The following is a 25,255-nucleotide window of genomic DNA, read 5'->3' as shown; positions in this document are numbered from 1 at the left end:
AACTATTTTCCATTTTGTGTAACAATTGTTTTGAAGTCTTGGCTTGAGTCAACAGTCTTAATCTCATTATCTACTTGTCCATATCCAATCTGATAGAGAAGAAAATGAAAAATAAACACATACTACATCCATTTTAACATTGGTTTCTAGTTTGTAAACAGCTAGAGTGTATCTGCTTAGCTTTAAAATTTAAATATTGTGATAGTATTGGGTGTTGTGAATCTTAGTAAATTGTGCATGTTTTATTTAAGTGGGGGAAAATATGCAGCAAAATGAGTTCTGAAGTTAAAGTACTTTAGAAAATGTCCATATTTTGAAAAGACAAATGAAATTGCATCGCTCTTGGGTTTAACACAAATGCAGCCAAAAGATTTAAACTGCTTCATATTTATTTGAAATGGTATTTGAACATTTTGTGTAACCCAAAGTTGTTCCTTGAAAAATATATAAGGGACCAAATATATACAAGCAGCACAGAGAGGCTCACAAAATATTTATGGTAAGTGGCCAGCCCCTTAAAACAATAGTTTGCATAAGGGATTTCTGAAGTATATTTTTCAGCTCTTCATTCTTAATATTCTAGAGACCATCAGCAGGTGGAAAGCTAGGCCAGTGGAGTCAGGCAAATGACCATAATCAACAACAGAAAAAGATAAAAAGAGGATCTGTCTGCAGTTCATAGTATCTTGCATATTTTCAATCACGTGCCCCAAATTATACTTTGAAAACAAGGATCAAGTCTAGCCACTCCTACTACACAAAGAAAGTTTGGGCCCTGACACATCTTACCATGTAAGTGCTGCAACCACCCATTTGTGGCACCTTACACTTGATACATTCTGCCAATTTTGGGGCCTTGCCTCCAAATTCTAATGCCTAAAATGAGAACAGATGTAGCCACTTCTACTGCACTGACAAAAAACTGACCCATAATGCATCCTGGTACATAAGGGGCTGCAAAAACCCAGATCTGCACCTGTATCTTGGCAGCTTCTGTCCCTAAACCCCTAAATGGTATAATTGTGATAGACCACAGGTACTGTCCATGTAGGGGGCCCTTCCATTTTTGGCACCAGCCCCTAGTTGTACTGTCCAAACCTATATCATTGCTCCTACAAGACAAGAACCTCTATGTTCCAGCACATCATTTGCTAGACAAAGCTAAAACACACATTCTGTGCCTGGGTTTTGCTCCATCTGGAAAATGTTCTATTGCATGTGTGGAAGCCAAGTGTGTCTGCTCCTATTCCATTATAAAACTATCATTGGCTACATCCTGGCACATGAACATGTGAAAAATCCAACTAGTCACCTAGATGCCGCAGGGTATAGCCAAGTTTTTTGCACTTACAGTATGAGGATTTATGGCCAAATGATTTTTGTGACTACTGGACAGTGGAAATTAGGTGATTTCAGTCAAAAATTGGCAGGATCAAAATGCCAGGTTCTTTGCACTGTTCTGCTGGAATTTGATTGGGTCTGGCCTTTTCTTAGTGCAGTAGAATAAAGCTTATTCTCTGATACTGTGGAATATGGGAGATGAGGGATAAAAACTGTCTGGATCCAACTACTGGAACCATTTTTATGCTCTTATTCTACTGGAATGCATCAGAATTCACTGACTTTTATGTACCTAGGGGCTTGTTGTCTATTCCTTGGGATTGCTGCCCAGCACTCACAGGATCCACCACGATTCAAGTGATGTCCATGTCTTTTTGTTTTTGAAGCATCCATGCACCAGGATGAACTAGGGAACACACTTTTGGGGAGGGAGGATGCAGTAGGAGTGTTTATACCTGTTATCTATTCACACTGTACAATTTGGGATGTGGGCCAAACCCTGGCAAGATCCAATAGGGACCCTCAGCACCACTGTGAACGGAGCTTGTGCTTAGCAGTCTGTTTCAGGCTAAATGAGAGTTTAGGTTTCTTCTAAATTTAAAACTGACTTACTGGATTGTGAAACATTAACCGAAATTGCTTGTTTCTAATAGTTGTAATGACAGTGAATTAATGAACAAACTGACTGTAAAATCTGAATGCCTGGGAAAGGGGGAAGCAAAGAGATCCTACACTGTAACTGCACTGGGTGGAAACAGATTAAACTGCTGAAGATTTTTGTGCAGTTGGAGTAGATTTGGTATCATTATGATTGATTTTATTCATTTGGGGGAGTGTAACGGGTGTAACTGCAAGAGTATAAGGAAGTGCAATCCTGCCGGATGCTGGACATGCCCCGAGAACGTGGTATTTAAAAGTAAGCGTCTGGAATGCCAAATCCCCACCGTATGTCCCCACTTCCAAAACAGACTCGGGGCAAAGGCTCGGAAAACTCGTTAGCCTCTAAGTAGCCCTACGAGTGACACAGTCATAGAGGCAGTGCATGTGCAGCGGCATCCTGCAGACGCCCCTTTCTCTCCCCCCTCCACTCCGGCTCTGTCTCTCTCCAGTCTAGCCTGACGCAGGCAGATCGAAATCACCCTTAACAACCCAGCCTCCGGTGGAGCGGTGCCGGAGGGGTTCCGTTTAAGATTATGTCTCTAATCCTCCTTCCGTAGCTCAGCGCGGCTCGCTGCCAAATCGCCCAGCCACACGGCGCAGGCTGGAGGCGTGTTTAAAGGGCGAGCGGAATCTGCCGGCGGCAGGTCGATCGGGAGCGATCGGCAAAGTTGGCTGAAGTGGGAAGCTGCGGCTACTTCGGGGAAAGTTGCTGGGAGCGGGGGAGAGACAGGCTGCGGAGGAAGGCGCTCCGGGCCCGAGGAGGACTATGGGCACATTGCGGGATTTACAATACGCGCTGCAGGAGAAGATCGAGGAGCTGAGGCAGCGGGATGCTCTCATAGACGAGCTAGAGCTGGAGTTGGATCAGAAGGACGAACTGATCCAGAAACTACAAAACGAGCTGGACAAGTACCGCTCGGTGATCCGGCCCGCCACCCAGCAGGCGCAGCAGCAAACCTCCAGCACCCTGCAGGGGGAACACAGGACCAAGAGGCAGGCAATTTCAGCCGAGCCCACCGCATTTGACATCCAGGATCTCAGCCATGTCACCCTTCCCTTCTACCCCAAGAGCCCACAGTAAGCAGGGTTTAAGCGTTGTGTACATCCTGTCTTTGGTAGTTGAATGGTCTCTGTATTGTCTGTCCATCCACTTGTTTAGACGAGTCCTGCACCTTCTGCTTTCCATTTCTGTTCTCATTCTCCGAAATATTCCTCCTAACGCTTCTCTTGGGCTGCCCACATTTCTTCAGCCACGGTAACTGCACGTATCCCTGTTCCGTGGTGTCTTTGTCAGCTGTCCAGGTATTTCCGAGCCCACTGGGAGCAGAGTTCCTAGACCGTGAAGGGGGAACGCGCATTCTCCCTATTAATGGGGTAAAATTGGCCATCCAAAAATTAACGCCGTTAACGGCTGCTTCATCAGACTGTTTTTGCCAATGTGGTACGTTTTTATGTCTGTTTTTGTGCTCGTGGTTTCTGCCCTGAATTTGTCCGCATTGCTGAATGGTTGACGCTTGAACTCTATGAAGCAAAATAGAATTTACTATCCTGATTATTTTTTCCCCTCCTAAGGAAGGTGTTGCTGATTCCTGAGGTGCCGATAGCTAGCATCCAGAGAGGCAAATCCAGTCTCTTGATTTCTTTTTTTATTCGGTATTGCACCTGACAGGTGTGGGGTTTTTAAAGGTCTTACCTGGAGCAGATCCATAGTGTTCCTGGTTTCATAGCGCTCTGCACACCTGCTTTGCACGTTTCCAGGGGTCCAGGCTGTATCTGAGCTGTGGCTGCTGGCGCTGTTGTCAGGTAGCTAAGTTTGCACATTTTTAGGTTTTAAATATCATTCTTCAGGAGGCATAACTTGGATATAAAAATCGGCTCCTGGCTGTAGCTGAGCAGCCAAGCCTACCGAACTACTAGAGGAGATTGAAAATGTAAATCCGGCACACCACACCGGCTAAACTGCAATTCAATAATCACTGCAGTTGTGATACAACTGACACAACCAAGGAAATTCCGAGGTTAAAAGTTGCATTGCATGTATACACTGAGCCAATTATGGCTAAGTATCGGAGCACATGTTGTCGGGCTACCGAGAAACCCCCACACTGTCTATGCGCAACAGGAGTGAACGGCTGAGGGGAAGAGTGTTTCCTTGCTTTTTTGTTTTATTTCCATCCTCTATAGTCTTTGTCTACGTCTTTTTGTAGCTAGACTGCCCTAGCTGTAACCTGACTGCTGAAAACTTGGCGGTCGTCCTTGGTTCAGGTGTGTAAGAAGTGTTTTGGCTGGTGCTCGTCATGAAGCATCTCCCCTGCAGTTTGGAGCGAGAGGAGGTGTTCGTAGTTCGATGGGGCAGGGACTGTAGGTAATTGCGGCTGTGGTTTAGAATGGAGTGTCTGCTGATTTTGCGCTCCAAGGGCAGTTTTTGCGGCTCAGCTAACAGAAGGATTATTTGGCGACACGAGTTCTCACCCCACTTCGTTCTAGTCTTGTATATTAATTTAATGGCGGACATATCTGTGTATCTAATGAGGTATGTGGCCTTGTCTACTTAGGCATATTTGGATAAGGAGAAGGTGATACACTGACAGTTCCCTGGATAGTTTATAGTTCTGTGGCATTTTATTGGATTTTATGGAGGGTTCTGGAGCAGTAAATATCAAGTAATTAAATCCATTAAAAGATAAAAATGAGAGAGAACTAGTTTGGGGTGAACAACGATCAACACCAACAAGAGACCTTTTGTCAACGAAAAATAAAGCTGATCAAAGCTTTGCTGACAGTGTAATGTAGAGTGAAAGGTGAGGAGAAGTTGGTGGATGAGTACAGGTGTGGGGAGTTCCTTATCTGCCATTCCGTCCAACTACAGGAAAAACCGGGAAGATCCTAAGGTTAAAAACACCGCGCGGGTTTCCATCAGACTCAGGTTCTGAGTAATGCCCTGCCTTTCTTGACATTACTCCTCCCTGCGCTTGAGAACTTTTTCAGGGGTTGGGGGGAGAGCTACTCCAGTGACTTTCGCCACTGTGCTGCTTTGGTTGTCAACACAGTAGATGAAGGGAAAGTTGCAATAAATCTCTTTCAAGCTTTAAATAAAATTGGGAGATCATCTATCCTTGTTTCACACTTGCCGTCACAGACTATGCAAATTGGTTTAAGTGAGAAAACTGAGCACGTATGGAAGAGAGACTACATCCTCCATGCAGTGCTTAATATCTTTTTCACTCCCCAATGAAACGTTGGTATGTTTTGGTCCCATAATCACAAAAAGTATACAAGCTTTTTCAATTTCTGGCTTATATCAAAACACCACACGCAGTTTCATGTGTTAGCCGCACGATTATTTTTAAGCGTCTTTTTGGAAATAAATGTTTTTCATTTTTGATATAAAAAGGTTTGCAGTTCAGTATACTAACTTAGAATATTATCCTAGACCATAAGGTGAGTAGGAATTTGTGTGGGTGAAGCAAATCTGCTAGAGGAAATATCTCCCAAATCTGCTAAGTAAAATATATACCCAATACTAAAGCTAGCATTGATTCCCTTGTACACGTTACAATAGTCTAGCCTCTTGCTGGTAGATTGAGTTCACTGCTTGCCTAATGTTTTGTTTAATTATTTGACGTGTCGAAATGTATTTGTCTCGTTTGTAACCATCAAATTTGTCTCATTCTGAGTTAAAACTCAGAATCCCTGCTTTTGGGAAGTCTCCCCCCCCGCCTGCATTCACTAAAGCTAGTCAAAGGCTGGAGAGCGAGAGGGACCTCATTAAATCAAATCTGTCTGTTTACAGCTGACATTTTCCTTATGGTATGAGCGGCTAGTGAAAGGAAGCGGAGCGGGGGGATTTCTCACAGCATGGCTCATGGGTTGTTAAGACCATTCTTGTATTACTCTCTCTTTCCCATGTGGGAAGTATGAAGCAGGGCACTCCAGCAGTTTGACACGTGGTCATTGCATTCATTCCAGTTTGCATGGGCTTTCCCATGCAAAAAGCCTTTAGAGACTCTCTGTATTTGTGTCAGTGAAGCAGAGTAAGCAAGAAATAATATAGGTCTGTTTTTCACTTCACCCAGACTGAGGGACAGGACCAACTGGCTAACAGATCTGGAAGTTTGAAAGTGAGCTATACATTCACTGAAGTGGTTCTTCTTGGAAAGTGACACAATGCAATAAATCTCTGATAGATAATACAAGAAGCTTAAACATTTGGGTTATTGATTGTGAATATCCCAATTGTTTTATATACATGGGTTTAAATGACCACCTTCTAAGCAAGTGAATGTAAGCACATCTTATTTGAAGATATTTTAAAATATCTGCGTAGTATACCTTTTGTCTAAATCTAATTACACACACACCAGTCATGTCACTTATAAAATGTTAATTCCAAGTCTGCAGGCCCTGTGTACAATCAGGTCAAATTTAGTAATTGTGACTATGATTTTTCTAAAGAAAAAAGCATGGTGATGTAGAAGGCGCTATTCAGAGTTTACAGAATTAATATCTTGCATAAGAACCACTTTCTGTGCAAGATTACAGGCAATTCAGATCCAGTTGTGAGAGTCAGAAATAAGAAATTTAATTCACTGTGTTCTCCAAATATTGAGTGTGTGTGTAACGAAATCACGTCAAAATAAGATGCTTTGCTGGCATGCTTTTATTCAGGGAACAGATTTGCAAGAGTGCACTTCTAATTCCCTCTGGCCTCTTTAGATAAGGGAGTGATTTCTTACTGTAGCCGTTTTGGTCGCATTGTTTCAATAGTTTAAGAATGTAACTCTAATGTGTAGTTTTGAGTGACTAACATTTGACTGAGAAGATTGTTACATCTCTTCAGGTGGAAAACGAATTGTATTTTAAAATAATCATTCCAGAATACTAATTCAATTGCACATCTCATCCTATTAATTGTTTCAGTGCAGTATAACCCTTGTAGCAGGTTCGTAGCCCGCTTACAATGAATAGAGATCACACTGCTTTAATAAAAGGCAGGAATCATTAACATGAGGTGAAGGGCAGCATGCCCTCTTTAATTCACACGTTTGGCTCAAGGTTTGCAGCAGTTACTGCTTTCCCTGCAGTTCTAGGTAGAAGTGTAGTTATGTGTTTAATTTACTTACTCATTAATATCCATTTAGGAGAAAATCGTCCAAATCTTTTCATTTTTTCCATAGACACTAGAACAATGAAGACCTCAATGGGCTCTTTTGAAAGAAAGGAGGTAGAGGGATAGTTTGAGGGGCAGCCAAATTTTGTACCCCAGAAAAAGGGGGTTATAATGGGAACACTAACAGATCCTTTAATACCAGAGCACTAACTGCTGCCACTCGAATACAAATGGCAGTTTTCTCTGGCTGGTGGGCCCCATTTCCAGGCTTGTGTTCCTTGTGTCGCTGGAGATTAGGATTTGGTTTCCTGATGGGCAGAGGGAAGCAGACTCTGTTTCTATTGTTGTTGTTGGCTGCTAAGGCCAAGGCACATTTTTTTTCCTTGTCTGCTTAGCAATGGAGGATCTCCACAGTATCCTAGCAACCAGTGTCAAACGCTAGACTGCTGGTCTTTTCGCCATCTCTCCTCTAGGTGCCTGCCCATGCCAAGGAAGTGGCTGTGTTCGCTCGTTGGCACCTGAACGCCGCTTTACAGCTTACTAGGCAACAAGCCCGGAGCTGAAGCGGCACCAGAGGTTTGGAGGGAGAGCCAATAATGCAATCCTGGCGTTGACGTTTGAAATTCCAGGCTGAATTGTTTAGCTGCTGCTGCTTCCCTCCCTGCCTCCCCCTGCTCTCTCCTGTTAGTATCCGGTATGCTGGGGGCTCGGCTGCTTGCAAGATATTTCAACTATTCAGTCTTAGGGACAGTGCATGGAATTTGCTCTGTGGATTGAACACCTCCCACAGCTAACGTGTAAGGGGGTAGCAGGTGAGACAGTCCCAGGAAGGCTCCTTTGTCTCCCTGCAATATAACAGCAGCTCTCTGAGACAGAACTAGCATTTGTGGAAGTGTGGGGAGGGGTGGCAGATCCCAGACTCTCCTGCTGAGTCTAGCTGGGGAGCAGAACTAGAGCAGTATTTCCACTCCCCCCCCCCAGCCCCATCAGCTTGGACACCTGGGTTACCTAAAGCTATGGCCGTGGGTGGGGAAGTACAGGAGACCTGGCCTGTTTTGTGGAGAAGGTTGCACTTGCACACATTCAAAGTTCCCTTCAGACCTGACCCCGCTTGTGCTGGATTTGCAAGTCATAAGTATCCTGCCGCGGCTAATTCCCCTCTTTGCTAGGGGGGCAGCGTTTCCCCTACGAAGCAGCTCCTGGCTATTTGCGATGGTGACAACGAGGTTGCTTCCTAGAAAGACGTCCAGCCCTCGCAGACTGTAGCAGCCTTCTCCTCTCCCCCCCTCCCCCAGCCGTCTTCCCAGCCAGCTGAAGTTTTTCCATAGCTATTTTTCCTTTTAAGGCAAATAGCCGGAGCTCAACACTGAATCTCGAATTGAAACAGACTGCACGAGTAGTGAGAGAAGCAGCGACAGAGAGAGAGAGAGACACACACACACACACACACCCCCTCAAGCCCTGTCCCCCTTTGTCTGGTTAATTACAAACATCCGGACTCATGGTTGTCTATTTCATTGCTCTACGAGGCGCTACTGCAAGGAACAGCAGCAGTGACTAGGGGAGGTGGCGACACCTGGGAAGAGACAGAACTAACTGGGTCTAGTCCGATATTGTAGTGTCAATTTTCTTTCTCCTCCCTCTTTCTCTACCCCCCCCCCATACTGTACAATAAAAATACAGGGAACAAGTCTTGCTGCTCCAGTCTCACTGTACAGAAAAAAAAAATCTGGACCTTGCCACAGCCCGGCTCAGTACAGCCTCCTCCTCACCTCTTCCCCCCCGCTCCTCCCAAAATGGGTCCAGAACCTAATCCAAGCTGGAGCCACACAAACTTTTGCTCCAAATTCCAGTTTGTTTAGAAAACCTGTGTAACCATCCCTACTGCCTGAAAAACATGTTTTGGACCCCCGCACACCGGCTAAAAGCTGACTGTGGCTCCCAATTCCACAATGAAGTAAGAGCAGCTACACTTTTAGCTTCATAGTTTGGGGGTTAGGGTAAAAAGAAATTGCTCATATCCAGGTTCTGGATAGGAGTTTTGGCTGCACTCTTGTGCCCCAGCGCACCATGGTCTATATTTTTCTGGGAGAGTAGGAGTGACTCTTGTTCTCTTATCCCATAGAATTTGGGAAAGTGAGGCCAAAAACTGGCAGAATCCAGGTATATACATCTTTTACTCCCTCCTCTCACCTCCCAGACTGCATGTCTCTGAATTTCCATTGAAGCTCTGGCCCAGTTGCCACCACCTCACCAGCTGTCCTCCCATCTGGAGGCTGATGGAGGGTACTGGTAGCTTATCTCTTCTCTCTTACTGTAAACTCTTTGATAAATGGTTAGATGCTTCTAATTGTTTCTGATAGGGCCCATTTAAATGTGTAATTTAATTATTTCCTAGGGCTAAGAATGGCAAAAGGAAAGGCTTTATATGGGAGATGAATGTTTAATATAATTGCAAATACCTCTGATGAAAATAAGCTTTGTCTAATCAATGTCAATAGCAAAGTATTATTTTCCTCTGTTTTAACATATGAAAATATATTCAGCAGACATATAGCACAGAAAACACAGTAGATGTAATAAAGATGTCTGGAGGACCAGAAGTGTTAATTACAGAGGGAATAAACTTTTATCAGGAATAAATGTTCACATCACACATTTGTTGTACCTACATGTCATGGATAAAATCACGTGAATTGGGATAGGTAAGCTTAGTTTGTAATATGTTAACATTTTATTCTCCAGCAATTTAAAGTGAAGGAATCTGAATGATTGTCAAAGCACTGGAAAATGCACAGGAATTTCAGTGGTAATATTACCAGATTTAGGCCTTCTCATATTAAACTGTGTGGTCAATAAATTGACTGTAAAGCTTGTGGAAGTGATATGACTTGAAGTAAAACAAATTCTGAATTTATTCAAGGTATTGTAAAATATAGAGAACCTGCAAAGTTTAAATATATCTAGTGTTTCTAATAATTCCAACTTACTTTCTCATCCCATGAATCACATTAGTGATAATTGCATAACATAATGCATTAGGGTGCATTTAATAAAGTTCTATACAATTATCTTAAATAATGCTTTTATTCCAAATTAACATATTATTTTACAATGTAACTATGATAGTGAGAGAGGGTGATTTCTGTTTTAATTGTCCACAGTTTTACAGGTGATATGCCTTGCTCAAGAAAAATACTTGATATTTTCTTGGACAGTCATGCCACAGTGGCATGAAGCCTTTTGCCTAAGGATAATACCTTTTGAGATCATGTGAAGTCTTCTTGAGATATACTGTTCATCATCCTAACTGTCCAGCCAAATCTGTAAATTTATGGCTTTGATAGCATTTCTAACTTGAGCCTCAGAGCTATGAGAGAGAGAGATATACTGTCATGCCAAAGAAGAAAAATGAGAACAGTGAGTTTTGCCCCTCTGGAGTTTGTTTCATAGAATATAACATGGATTAGACACACTCTGCCAGTTGTCCATGTGCCTAGATAAGGCACTATATGAGGAAGCACAACTGATACTCTTGTTATTTTTAGACTTAGTTTATTGAAATCATTGACTGAATTACAAGTTTCACATACATATTTACATGCAAAGAAAATGTTTTTATATTGGTCTTACATGGGTTTGGCAGGAAAACAAGTCTTTTTGCCAGGGGTGAAAGTAACTTACAGGACTTACCGGTACTGCTGGAGTCCTTAGGGGGGCATGGCCTCATCCAGAAGAGGCGTGGCCTCTCAAGATTTAAAGGCCCTGGGGAACCAGCTGTGGCTGGGAGACCCAGAGCCTTTAAATCAACCAGGGGCTCCCACCTGCAGAGGTGGCTGGGAGGACCCCGGGGCGCAGGGGCAAATTAAAGGACCCGGGGCTCTGGCTGCCAGGGGGAACTCCAAGCTTTGCGGGGCTGGGGCAGGGATTTACAGGGCCCAGAGGTCCTGCCGCTGAGGGAAGCCCGGAGCCCTTTAAATTCCCGTCCCAGCCCGGCCGCAGAGCTGTGGCCGGGATTCAAAGGGCTCTGGGCTGTCCCTTTGAGCCCTTTAAATCCTTGCCCCAGCCCAGCTGCTGGAACCATGGCCGGGATTCAAAGGGCTCTGGGCTGCCCACATGGCGGGAGCTCTGAGCCCTTTAAATCTCAGCCGCGGCCAGGATTAAAAGGGCTCTGGGCTGCCTGCAGCGGTGGGGAGCTCTGAGCCCTATAAATCCCGGCCCCAGTCTGGCCACCGGAGCCACGTCTGGGATTTAAAGGGCTCTGTGCTTCCCACAGCGCCGGGGAGCTCTGAGCCCTTTAAATCTTAGCCACGGCTGGGATTTAAAGAGTCCTTTCAATCTCCACCATGGAAGTCAATGCGGTCCAGCACGGCGTACTGGCTCTTGCTGGTATGCCGTACTGGACCAAACCGGCTTACTTTCACCTCTGACTGTATGTATGTGTATGAATGTGTCACAAACAATGCAGCTGCAGCCTGCCACCAACCAACAGCGACCCCAGCAACTGACCCCTGTGGGCTGCTGCCTGCAGAGAGCCAGCAGGTGCCGCTGGGCTGGGTCTGCCAAGGAGTTAGTAACCAAGGCAAAAACCACAGCCAGCCAGCCAGCCAGGGAGGGAGCTGGGGATGCAGGGGCGGGGGGGAGAGGAATAGCCTTCATGAAATATACAAGATATTTAGAGAAAGTTTTGTCAATTTCAGACTCTTCACTCTGCAGGCAGTGGAAAACAAAAAGAGATCTGAGATTGCAACTGATGTCCTAAGGACATTTCAGGTGTTTTAATCAATATATAAAGAGGGTGGATTGGAATGAAAACGACTATTTCTTTCAAAGGAAGCACAATAATTTCCCTGAGTATTCAGTTTTCCCCTCCAATCCCTTTGTGGTTTTGTCTATGGAGGCTATTTGCTTTCCCTGTGAATCTTTAGTTGCTTCAGCAAAATTGCTTTGCCCAAAATAAACCCTAATCATCATGACATGTCTTTCCACCATATTCTCCATGGTTTTTTTATGTTGCGTTTTTTAAACAGTGCATTTCAAAGAGGTTCTGCAAGCAGTTTGGACCTCACAACCATGATCCTCTGCTGGGACAGGAATGGGATAGATTTGAACTTGGAAATTGTTCCTGATTTTGATTGTGTTTAGGAGATCACCTCATCTTGGGGGCAGAAAAGAACTGCCCCTGCCATAGTCTCACACACACCCAACAACAACTGAGAGTGAAATTAACAAGGATGCCAGAAACGGCTCCTAACTCTGGGCACTGAACTGCATAGGGAACAGCTGAGTTTAAACTGTTCTTTTGCAGGCAGCAGCATCAGGCATCTCAGCCAGTCTCCCTACTGCAAGCTAGAGCCTAGAGGAAAACCTCTGCTGGGGGCCGGCAGAATGGGGAGGAATGCAGAGCCTTGTCTGCAGCCTGGCTGAAAGAGGGGGAGGGAGGAGATGAGAAACCAATGTGACAGTGAGTTTTGCCCTTCCATCTGCTTTTATTAGCTCTGGATTTAAGCTGTGCAGCCAAATGCTTGTATTTGTTGCGTATATTAGTTATTAGAGAGATCCCCTCATCCCCGGGGGCAGAAAAGGACTGCCCCTGCCATGGTCAAACACACCCTCCCCTCGACCCCCTCCCCTCAGCTACGATGAGTGAAATTAACAAGGATGCCAGAAACCTAACCTGGGGGCTGAACCATCAGGGAACAGCTGAGTTTAAACTATTCTTATGCAGGGAGCAGGCTTCTCTCTCCCTCCCTCAGTCAGTCTCCTTTTCTTACCGGTCCTCCGTACCGGCCCGTACCCGCTTACTTTCACCTCTGCTTTTTGCTTATACAATTAAAGTCAAACTAGCAGACAGAAAAACCTTGGAATAGCCTGTGATGTTCTGTGAAACAATTATGGCATGGGGTGGGTGGCGGGGAGGAAACTGGATACAGAACAGAAAATAACTCTTGAGTATGCATCACAAGCAGTAACATACGCATGGGTAAGGCAAGATCAGGGCCTTACTGCAGGTAATTCCATTGACACAATGGGATCAAACCTGCAATTTAGAGGAGCTCTGAAGATCATTGGAATGGAGCTGTCCTTGGCCATGTCCACTTTCTCCAGCTATACATCTGGTGTACTGTGACTTCAAAGTGAAGCAGCAGACATCTCCAGCTGACTGGTTAATGCACCTTTACAGGATCTGGCCCTGCTGACATGAGTAACGACTAATCAAATCAATAGTAGTTAATAAATTTGGGTCCTGAAAGTGAATAATAGGGACTAGGAAAAGTGATCCTAGACGTTTTAGAAGGCACTATGCTGTTAGTTGCATGGATGACTAGTACTGGATTGAAGCCATATAGTAGACTTCTTGTGTACGGGTTGATCCTTGGTCTAATATTTGTTCACTTTACTCACATGAATAATACTACTCATCTGAGTAAGATTGGCAGGATTTGGTCCTATTATAATTCTAAACTCATAAAGTCTAGATTTTGGGAGTTAGTAGTAATACTGAGTGCATACAAAGTGTTGCATATGAAAAGCTGCATACAATAACGAACTGCAGCACCTCTCTGACGATTTTCTGCAGATGAAGTTGAGTCACAGAGAAGTTAAATAGCTGGCCCAAGGTCACACAGCAAGTCTGTCAGAGCTGGGATTAAAACCTAGTTGTTCCTGGCTATTTGTCCCATAGCTGGATCACAAGGGCTAGGTAACAGATTGAGAGCCAAATTTTGATTACTTTAGTCAGACAGATAGTGACTTTAATTTCAATGGGACTACTTGCATGAGAACAGTGAGCAGAATATGGCCATAGGTTTGCTATAACGCAAAGATTTATAATTTAAAAGTAATGCCAACCTAAAATGTCCCTGTAACTGAATATCTTAAAAGAAGTTTGAATAGTTGGCAAAGACTTTGGGGTGGCTGACTAGTTTTCTGCTATAGAAAACTGATCAGGCAATCCTATAACAAGACTTATTTTCCCATCTGTGAAAGTTGTCTCTGTTTTTCATTGCCTCCTATTTGACCTCCCACAGGCTGTATACTGATATTTAAAATAGCATCAGACATTAAAAGGATTGTGTTAGACTGAATTTGGACCAAAATTGAGATTTATTTATTTATTTTATTTATTTAAATATTGAAACCTAAGACTGATAGTTTCCGACAACTAGGGAGTCTGGGAGTCCTTATTTTATCTATGGATCAGGCTTTCATGCTGTTCCAGTTTGCACCAAAATCAACAGGCTTGTGACCCTTGATGCCTGGAACATTCCCTGAAATTTTTCAATTGATCAGATATGGCACTCCAAAGTTATTGGGTTACAGAGAAGTGCCATTGAGTTGAGCGTTGGACCTTAATTCACTCAGCTTTGGCCAAACAATTCACTCAGCTTTAAGAATAAAAGATGTTAACAACATCAAATCTGGGAATATGACTGAGTGCTCTTTTAACAACTGTTAAACTTTATACTGGCTATTTTCCCATAGTAAAAACATTTAAAAAAAATTGTCAGAAACAAAAGCAGATTTATGCTTTCTGAAGACTGTACAGTTTGTCCCTGTGGAAATCATAAAATATGCTGGGAATACAAACTTTCTGTAAAACAAAGTAAAGAGCTAATGAGTGTACAGTGTATATTGAGCCCAATCCTATTCCCATCAAAGATAATGGGACATTTGCCATTGTCTTTAAGAATAGGTTGGGACCGTAAAAACTAGGGTGACTGGTTGATCTCCATTAACTCATGCAATTAACTCATAAAAATTAATTGCAATTAAAAATATTAATCATGATTAATTGCACTGTAAAACAATAGAATATCAATTTAAATTTATTAGATATTTTTGGATGGTGTTTCTACATTTTTTCAGATACACTGATTTCGATTACAACACAGCATACAAAGTGTACAGGGCTCACCTTATAGTATTATTTTTGATTACCAATATTTTCCCTGTGAAAATAATAAAACAAAATAAATAGTATTTTTCAAGTCACTTCATATAAGTACTGTAGTGCAATCTCTTTATCATGAAAGTGCAACTTACAAATATAGATTTTTTTTGTTTTGTTGCATAACTGCACTCAAAAATAAAACAGTGTAAAACTTTAGAGCCTATGAATCCACTCAGTCCAACTTCTTGTTCAGCCAATCACTCAGACAAACAAGTTTGTTTACATTTATGTGAGATAATGCTGTGATGGGTTGGGTCACAGAAACCCCTTGGGAACTGTCAACTGGTGTGCTGGGACTTCCTCTAAGCTCGCTTTCCATGGCAGCTTGGGACTTCAGAACCCTGCCTGGTATGAGCCAGACACACTAGCCTGCTACAAACCCAGATCAAAATCTGAACAACATCCCCCCCCGAAAAGCTACACGCTTAACTGAAAACAGCTTAAGAAGCATTTCTGTCTCCAACGCTCAGATGCCTAGCTCCCAATGAGGTCCAAACGCCAAATAAATCTGTTTTAACCTGTATAAAGTTTATATAGGGTAAACTCATTCATTGTTTGCTCTCTATAACACTGATAGAGAGAAATGCACAGCTGTTTGTCCCCATCCCCCAGGTATTAATATGTACTCTGGGTTAATTAATAAGTAAAAAGCGATTGCATTAAATACAAAAAGTAGGATTTAAGTGGTTCCAAGTAATAACAGACAGAACAAAGTGAATTACCAATCACAACAAAATAAAACATGCAAGTCTAAACCTAATACAGTAAGAGAGTGATTCCTGATGAAATCTAACCCTCAGAGATGTTCCAGTAAGCTTCTTTCACAGACTAGCCTCCTTCTAGTCTGGGTCCAGCAATCACTCTCACCCCAGTGGTTACTGTCCTTTGTTCCAGTTTCTTTCAGGTAGCCTCCACCCCCAATGTATATCTCTTAAGCCAGCTGAAGATAAAATGCAGGGGTCTTCCAGGGGCTTAAAAAGACTTTCTCTTGTGGGTGGATACCCACGCCTCTCTCCTATGCAGAATTCAACTCCAAGATGGAGTTTTGGAGTCAAATGGGCAAGGCACATGTCCATGCATGACTCAGTTCCTTACAAGTGGCAGCCATTGCTTACATGCTACCTTGAACATCTCCAGGTAGACTTCTTATGTGGATTGGAGTCGTCCAAGGTTCCCTTGTCTGTTAAGTGTTTCTTGACTGGGCACTTAACTTGCAAATTCCTTTCTTAAGAAGCTGACCAAATGCCTTACTAAGGCTACTTAAAATCAAACAAGTACACACCAATATTCATAACTTCAAATACAAAAATGATACATGCATACAAATAAGATGAATATATTCAGTAGATCATAACCTTTGCCGAGATATGTTACATGGCATCTGTAGCATAAAATCTATTCCAGTTATGTTATTTATATATATATTCATAAGCATATTTCCATAAAGCATTATGGGGTGCAATGTCACAAGTGCTGTCTGCTTGTTATTTACAATGTTACCTGAAAGTGAGAACAGGCTTTCACATTGCACTTTTATAGCCGGCATTGTAAGGTATTTACATGCCAATATGCTAAACATTCGTGCTCCCTTTGTGCTTCAGCCACCATTGCAGAGGACATGCTTCCATGCTGATGATGCTTGTTTTAATAATAAATATTAAAAAAAGCATTAATTAAATTTGAACTCCTTGAGAGGAGAATTGGGTGTCTCTTGCTCTGTTTTACCCACATTCTGCTGTATATTTCATGTTATAGCAGTCTCAGATGATGACTCAGCGCACGTTGTTCATTTTAAGACCACTTTCCCTGCAGATTTGACAAAACACAAAGAAGGTACCAATGTGATATTTCTAAAGATAGCTACAGCACTTGACTCAAGGTTTAAGAATCTGAAGTGCCTTCCAAAATCTCAGAGGGAGGAGGTATGGAGCATGCTTTCTGAAGAGTTAAAAGAGCAACACTCTGATGCGGAAACTACAGAACCTGAACCACCAAAAAAGAAAATCAACCTTCTCCTAGTGGCATCTGACTAGAATAATGAAAATGAACATGCGTTGGTCCTCGCTACTTGGGATTGTTATCAAGCCAAATCCATCATCAGCATGGACGCGTGTCCTCTGGAATGGTGGCTGAAGCCTGAATGGATATGACTCTCTTTAGTGCATCTGGCACATAAATATCTTGCAACGTTGGCTACAATGGTGCTATGGGAACTCCTGTTCAAACTTTAGGTGGCCTGATATATAATAAGCAGGCAGTATTATCCTCTGCGAATGTAAACAAACTTGTTTGTCTCCGTGATTGGCTAAACAAGAAGTTGGACTAAGTGGACTTATAGGCTCTATAGTTTTACATTGTTTAACCATGCTATTATTTGCGATTAATTTTCTTTAATCACTTGACAGGCCTAATACAAACATTTTTCTTATATAAGTATTTTCTGTAAATTACACAGCACTCTTCCATACAGTCCAGTAAGAAGAAAAGTGACCTATTTTTCAGTTACCAACTTTGAAAAATGCTGTGAATATAAAATTGGGAGATCTGCCAAAATCCCACAAATTCATTTTCTATGAAGAGGAAATTCTACAAGTCATTTATATCTACAAGAGAGTTATGCTTTAAAAAAAAAAAAATTGGTTGTATAGCCCTGGGGAAAGTACAATATATATACAAGAGATTTAGTTGAATCCCTTAGAAAGCTAAATTGGTTTTTTGAAGACAAATGCATATATTTTTTGTAGATCAGGGGAATATTTTTAAGTGATTATAACAGCAATAAAGTAAACCAGAAATATTTAGACTGAGGTGCTCTTTCTAGTTGAGAGTGTTTGCATAAAGTAATATACTAATTTATAAATGGTACATTTGTATCAGTTTAGATGGAACATAAGGACCCAAAGAGTCAAAGGTGTCAATACGACCCTTTAACTGTCTAACTTGAAATACGGTTTGGTATACAGAGCTCTTAGCCTGCTTAGCATCATAGCAATCACTATTAAAAATCCTTTAAAATATTTTATTAAAGTACTGAAAAAGAAGGAAAAACAGTGAAAGCATTTGAAGTACTAAGTGTTATATAGGACTCTCATTATAACAACATATTTTCTTTCCGTTCCCTCTTTCTTTAGCTGTAGAGTTTTTAGAAGAAAACTTCCCATACTTGACAGTTTCTAAAATAGTATTAAAGATGGAAATAACTGTCCTTTTTAGGGGAAAAGAGAAGATGTTAGATGAGATAGTCTGGAACGGTTGTTCTTTCCTAGAAGACAAAAAAGACACGTGCACAAAAGGAAAGAGAAAATAATAGCAAGACAGAAAATACAGCTTCCTTCTCTGCCATTGACTCTTCCAGTAGATTCCTGGGGTCCATCAGACAGCAGGGGTAGCAGTAATGATGGTAAAGCTCACTCCTTCTCTTTTTTTCAGTGACTAATCATTGCATTCACTCCCTTTCCCCGAAGTCTTTCCTTTTAAGGACACCAAAAGGGAGTGAGGGGCGGAATAGCCTATCTCCTCATTACTTTAGTAACCAATTAGGCCTGATTTTCAACACATCAATTCTGGTTCATTGGTTTCTGATCCCACACTTTGTCACACACTGTGGTGTAGGTGGTGCAACCAAGTGGTCAAAGCACGAGTTAGGCCTAGTGGTGACACCGCCACTAGAAGGCAAAACCAGAGTCATGATCACAAGATAAGCCAATGGTTGGAATCCAGAGTCAGAACAGAACCAGAGTTGTGGTCAGGAGATCAGTCAGTGGGTGGAGATGGGGTTTGGAGCAAGAACAAGTGCAGGTCGGAGCTACAGGAAACAGCTCTGGCACAGCTGCGGATGGAGAACACATTGAGCAGCTACTCTATTGCTGTTGCTACAAGGCTTAAATGATGATCTGCCAGCTTTTTGGTCCAAGCAGGGAGCACAGTCTCTTCGTGAGAGCTCATTGGGCCTAGTCAAGCTTATTGGGTTGCCAGGTGACCTCACCCAGAGCCAGCTGGGTTCCTGACATACTTTTCTTGTTTACCAGGCATGATCTTAACAAAGTCCATGAGTTGTTAAAGTAGGTCTTTTTGTTTAGATTAATTCAGCCTGTCTAATTTTTATATCTTTTTTCCATCAACATTTATTATTGTGATTATTTTATGAACTTTCATCAACTTTCCCATAGCTAGACTCACAAGTGAGTCAAGTTTATAGGCCCAATTATCACAACAGTCCATGCTGCAGTAACTGGGAGCTTTACATTAATTAAATTCAGAAAATATGTGTTTCAAGCACCTATATATTCTATTTTTAAAATGAGGTCAGTAAAAGCCATGATTAAATCATTAGAAATAAAATTTCATTAGGGAACTCTAATTTGAGAACAACCCCTCAAAATACAGCTTAAATTACTATCTAAAATGTATGGAGGAAAAAAAGCTATCAAAGATTACAAGTATTACTAGCATCTATGCCAGAGGTGGGCAAACTACAGCCCACGGCCCACATCCGGCCTGCAGGACCCTGCTGCCCAGCCCCTAAGCTCTTGCCCCAGGAGGCTCGCCCCGGCCCTTACCCTGCTGTTCCCCCTACCCCACAGTCTCAGTGCACCGCACCACTGGTGCAATGCTCTGGGTGACTGGGCAGCACAGCTGCAGAGCCTGACTTGACCCGGTGCTCTGTGCTGTGTGGTGGCATGGATGGCTCCAGCCGGGCAGCGTGGCTGTAGCACCGCCAGCCACCGGTGCTCCAGGCAGCATGGTAAGGGGGCAGGGAGCAGGTGGGGTTGGATAGAGGGCAGTGGAATTCGGGGTGGTGGTCAGGGGGCAGGGTTGAATGGGTGCAGGGGTCCCAGGTGGGGGCAGTCAGGAATGAGAGGAGGGGTTGGATGGCGTATCAGGGGGCAGTCGAGGGGGGGGGGGTTCTGGGGGCAATCAGGGAGTGGGGGGTAGATGGGGCCAGGATCCCGGGGGGTGGTGGCATCAGGGGGCAAGAAGTGGGCAGAGGGGCATAGGGGGCAGGGGATGGCCCAAACCTCCCCTAACTGGCCCTCTATACAATTTCTGAAACCCAATGTGGCACCCAGGTCAAAAAGTTTGCCCCCCCCCGATGTATACTTTAGTTACATTACCTTATGGCTTCAGTATTTCACTGCAGAAAATGACACATCAAGAGCAATGTTGTAATTGAAAATGGTGGTCAGTCATTTTAGCACATAGTAGGGGAAAGGCATCATATCACCTGATGGGGTAATAATGAGAACTAAATTATAAGCTAATTTAATTTGGCATATATCCAAATAATACAAGATAAATAGGATCGCATGAAAAATGCATTTATCATTCTTTTGACAGTAATTAGCCTCTAAAAGTAACCACAGTGGGAAAGTGATACAATGTTAAATTGACTGAATGCCGTTTATCTTATTTAAAAAAAATACAATTTATGTACACAGGGAAATCTGTTAATTCCCAATTAAACAGTGAAATTCACTAATGTTAGTAAGCTTCTTTTGGTAGCAAAAGGTTGTGGGTTCTAATCGCTGTGATGTAATACCAGTGCAATGATGCACTATTAGAAATCAGAGAATCATAGGGTTGGAAGAGACCTCAGGAGGTCATCTAGTTCAACCCCCTTCTCGAAACAGGACCAATCCCCAGGCAGATTTTTTACCCCAATTCTCTAAATGGCCCTCTCAAGGATTGAACTCTCAACTCTGGATTTATCAGGCTAATTCTCAATCAGCTTGCAGATGTGATGCTGAACAGAAGTTCTTTCTGCCTATCTTTGTGGCTGTCCAGTGGGAAGTTAAAGATCCCAGGCCAGATTCCTCCTGCTGTTGTAATCACTCTATACCACTCATGCAGTATAAAATGGCCAGTATATGGTGCTAGCTGAGAATGTCCCTCCACTATCCTGATGTGAAGGAATGATAGGAAGAATAAGATGCCAATGTGGCTTCACCAAGAGCTCTTTAATGATCTGAAATAAAAGGAAGCCTACAAGAAGTAGAAATGTGGACAAATTGCTAACAAGTATAAAAGAATAGCACAAGCATGTAGGAACAAAATCGGAAAGACCAAGGCACAGAACGACTTACACTTAGCAAGAGACGTGAAAGGCAATAAGAGGTTCTTTAAATACATTAGGAATAAGTGTAGTAGTGGGGAAGAAGAGCTAATAGCTGATGGCATTAAGAAAACTGAAGTGTTCAATGCTTATTTTGGTTCAGACTTCATTTAAAAAGGTTAAAGATGGCCAGATACTCAAAACAATTAATATGAACAACAAGGGGGAAGGAATGCAAGCCAACAAAGGGAAAGATCAGGCTAAAGAATATTTAGGTAAGTTATATCTATTCAAGTTAACAGGCCTGATGAAATTCATTGTAGGGTACTTAAGGAACTAGCCAAAGTAATACTGGAACCATTAGCAATGATCTTTGAGAACTCCTGGAGGATGTGTGAGGTTCCGGAAGACTGGAGAAGAGCAAACATAGTACTTACCTTTGAGAAGTGGGAGCAAAGAGGACTGGGGGAATTACAGACCAGTCAGCTTAACTTAAATACTTTTAAAGATCCTGGAGCAAATAATAAAATAATCTATAAATACCTGGAGGATAATAGGGTTACAAGAAATAGCCAGCAAGAACCAAATAATTTCAAACCAATCTAACTTCCTTCTTTGATATGTTTACTGGTTTTGTGGATAGAGGGAGAAGCAATAGATTGATCTTAATTTTAGTGAGGCTGTTGAGAGCATTCCATATGACTTTCTCATAAGCAAACTAGGGAAATGGGATTTCCCTAAAGTTATTATAAGTGGGTGCACAACTGGTTGAAAAACTGTACTCAGAGTAGTTATCAGTGGTTTGCTGTCAAACAGGAAGGTATATCTAGTGAGGTTCCCTAAGGGGTCTGTCCTGGGTCTGGTACTAGTTAATATTGTGATGAATAACTTATATAATTTGCAGATGACCCAAGCTTGATGGAGTTGCTAGCACTTTGTAGGACAGAATGAGAATCCATAATGACCTTGGCAAATTGTTGAATTCAGACCAAAGACAAGTGTAAAGTACTTCATTTAGGAAGGAAAAAAAATCAAAGGCACAGCTACAAAATGGGAATAACTGGAGAGGTGGTAGCACTGCTGAAAAGGATCAGGGGATTATAGTGAATCCCAAATTGAATGAGTCAACATTGTTATGCTGCTGAGAAAAGGCTAGTATTCTGGGTGTATTAATGTGAATATGGAATGTAAGACATAGGAGGTAATTGTCCTTCTCCATTCAGCTGGGGTACTGTGTCCATTTCTGGGTGACACCCTTTAGAGAAGATGTGGAAAAATTGGAGTGAGTCCAACAAAAATAATAAAAGATTTTGAAAATCTGACCTATGCAGAAGGTTTCTTTAAAAAAAAAAAACCGGTCATGTTTAGTTTTGAAAAAAAACAAGACAGAGTGGGGACCTGATATCAGTCTTCAAATATGTTAAGGACTGTTAGAGGACAGTGATCAATTATTTTCCAAGTCCACTAAAGATAAAACTAAAAGTAATGGAGTTTCTTCAGCAAGAGAGATTTAGGTTAGATACCAGGAAAAGCTTTCTAACTATAGGAGGTAGTTAAGCTCTGGAGTAAGCTTCCAGGGAGGTTGTGGAATCCCAGTCATTGGAGATTGTTTAAAAACAGGTTGGACAAACAACAGTCAGGGATGGTTTAGGTTTACAGCTTAGGGGGCTGGACTTGATGACTTCTCAAGGTCCTTTCTAGCCACACATCAAGGATGGCTGGTGACCCGGCCATTAGAGGAGGCTAGTCCCCAGCCCCTTCCCTTGTGCCCAAGGCCCAGAGCATCCCTACCATGGCCCTAGTGCTGGAGGGGGCCTGGTCTGGGGGCAGAGTATGGGCAGGGCCATGCTAGACTGTTTGAGAAACCACAGCCTACCTGTGCTTACAATACCTGCCACCCATGCCCTACATTTTTATGATGCTTAGGAATAAAGGCACCACATTCTCTGGTGTTGCGTAGCACCAGAGCAAAATGACTCTAAAGTTGGTGTAATTGGACAAGAGAGGAGCACCACCGTCTAAGAGTGATCCTTCAGTGGCATAGTGGTGACAAACAGGCTTTTGTGCCCCTCAGTCTGTCTGCTGCTGGGATGGCTGAGGATAGTACAGGCATGGCCAGGCTGACCCTATGCCACAATGAACCCCAATTGCTTTTAGCTCCTTGAGGCTGTTTGTATTAGGCATAAATTAGAGCAATCCTTAGGATGCTCTTACTTTGAGCTCTCTGCAGGACAGGACCCTGTGCACGGAGTACAATGGTGAGTTTTAAAGCCATCTTTTCACACATACTCTGACCTGTGCTCTGCCAAACCTCAAGATCGTGCTTGGGCTGTTTTAAGATTTTTTTATGGGAAGAAGCTTTTTCTATGATTTTTAAGTAAGTTAAATGGAACAGTCTTTAGTTTGTTCCCCAAAGTGAGTTTTTATTGTGACCAGCTCTACAGACTCATTGCCAAAGTACAATTAAGTTCTAGCAGCTTGTATTCCTGAAAGCATTGTGCACCTTACAGGTCGGATAATTACTCTGAAAAATGAGCTCATGTGCTAATATTAAGAGAAATTACTATACTAGAACAGAGCAATGGCACATCTAACGTCTAGCAGTTATCTACCCTGGATGCTTAAGAGGAAGACAAAACAAATACGTGCCCACTGCACAAAACATAATGTTCTCTGCCTTTGAGGTGATTTCACTAGTCAAAGGAAAAATTTGGTCTGAATCATATTGATGAAGAATTTTATGTATTTTTAGAGAATATCGCAAAGGACACACTGACTTGATATGTCGCTGCTTCTTTGACTGCTTGTCCTCTTTGGTACAGATATTGTATGATTCTAGTAGTCCAGAAGCACAGTCACATACCATGCCTTATTCAGCTATGTCAAGGGTAATGGAGATACTGAAATCTTCTTTTCCAGTCCACTAGCTTTCATTATGCATAAGACCTATTAAAAATTACTAAAATTTTTGCTGTTTAAAAGATAAATGTGTCTGGAAATGTCAGAATATGTACCTTTATTAAAAGAAGACTTCTCGTTTGGAAGAAATCAACCTAGGGTACATATGTATGCAGATAAATCATATCACTACCTTGTTTTTTATATTTTGTGAAAAGGTGCGGGGATAAGGAAGAAGACGACCTTGGTACAATGAAGCTTATTACTATTTTTTTTCCCTTTTAACAGCAGTGATGGTTCGCTGTCATCTATAGTGGTAAATCAGATGGATTGATTATAAAATTAGTGTAAAAGATAGGTGCACGTATACTTTATAGGGTGTTTACCCAAGTCTCTGCAATTGCATTAAAGTCTATTAGCATATCTAACTTCTCCACAGTAGGGTTTGTATCATGGAAATAACAGCATACTTGTGGTACAACAGCAAGCACAAGAAACAACATTTTATAATGTTCATGCAGTCACTGGTTTCCTAGGAAACTAGTACCTGAACACACATGGTAAAACTTTAGCATTGGTGGTTGGTTTTAAAGTATATCAGTAGGAAATAATCTCACAGACTTTAAAACAGAGAAATTAGGATTCAGATTATTGGATTCTGTGTAAGCCTTGTTTATGTTAACAAAAATCTCAAAATAATATATTGCTTACTAAAAGAGTAGTCAAGCCAGATTGTAGTAATTGTGGGGTTTTTTCCTATCTGTGGCTGCATTCCCCCCTTCTCCCCTCCCCCAGAAATCTATCTTTGATTAGGTTTATAAGCATATCTCTTAGAGATGCCTCTCTTTAGAATCTACAAAACTGTTGTGACATATGAGTCTCAGACCAGATCAGAGTAAATTACAAGAAATAGATTTGAAGATTACACTGTCAGGGCAGTTCATTTTGTTCAAATATTTAATTTTCTGTGAGCTGAATGAAAATCTGAACAAATAGGAGAGATAAGTAACATCTGTCTGTGACTCAAACCTGAAACTTTGATCTTGGACAACAAATATAAATATTTTTGTAGCTAAAATACGCTATTTTAGGTACAAGAAAATTATGTAACTAAGTTTACACAGGCACACTAATATTTATACTGATTTTTAAATTGGCACAGATGTTGATTTTTAACATATATAATCAGTAGAGTCCAATATTAAATAGAGAGTGTATATATAGGATTCTGTCCAAAAGA

General features: G+C 42.0%; 1 protein-coding gene across 2 annotated transcripts in view; it reads left to right on the top strand.

Moving 5' to 3' along the window:
* The window catches only part of PRKG1 (protein kinase cGMP-dependent 1), a 952,768-nt gene that overhangs the window by 85,598 nt on the left and 841,915 nt on the right, over positions 1-25,255 (top strand). Inside the window, exon 1 of one of the 2 annotated variants that reach the window (XM_075072658.1) lies at positions 2,458-3,078. The exons of the other annotated variant lie outside the window; for it this stretch is intronic. Within the exon in view, the coding sequence (XP_074928759.1) occupies positions 2,768-3,078 (311 nt within the window). The 5' untranslated portion in view covers positions 2,458-2,767. Of the gene's footprint in view, positions 1-2,457; positions 3,079-25,255 lie in introns of those variants that run through there. 2 annotated transcript variants of the gene reach the window in all.

Source organism: Chelonoidis abingdonii, chromosome 15, assembly GCF_003597395.2.
Source record: "Chelonoidis abingdonii isolate Lonesome George chromosome 15, CheloAbing_2.0, whole genome shotgun sequence".
Classification (NCBI taxonomy): domain Eukaryota; kingdom Metazoa; phylum Chordata; order Testudines; family Testudinidae; genus Chelonoidis; species Chelonoidis abingdonii.
This window is presented reverse-complemented; position numbering and strand designations above follow the sequence as displayed.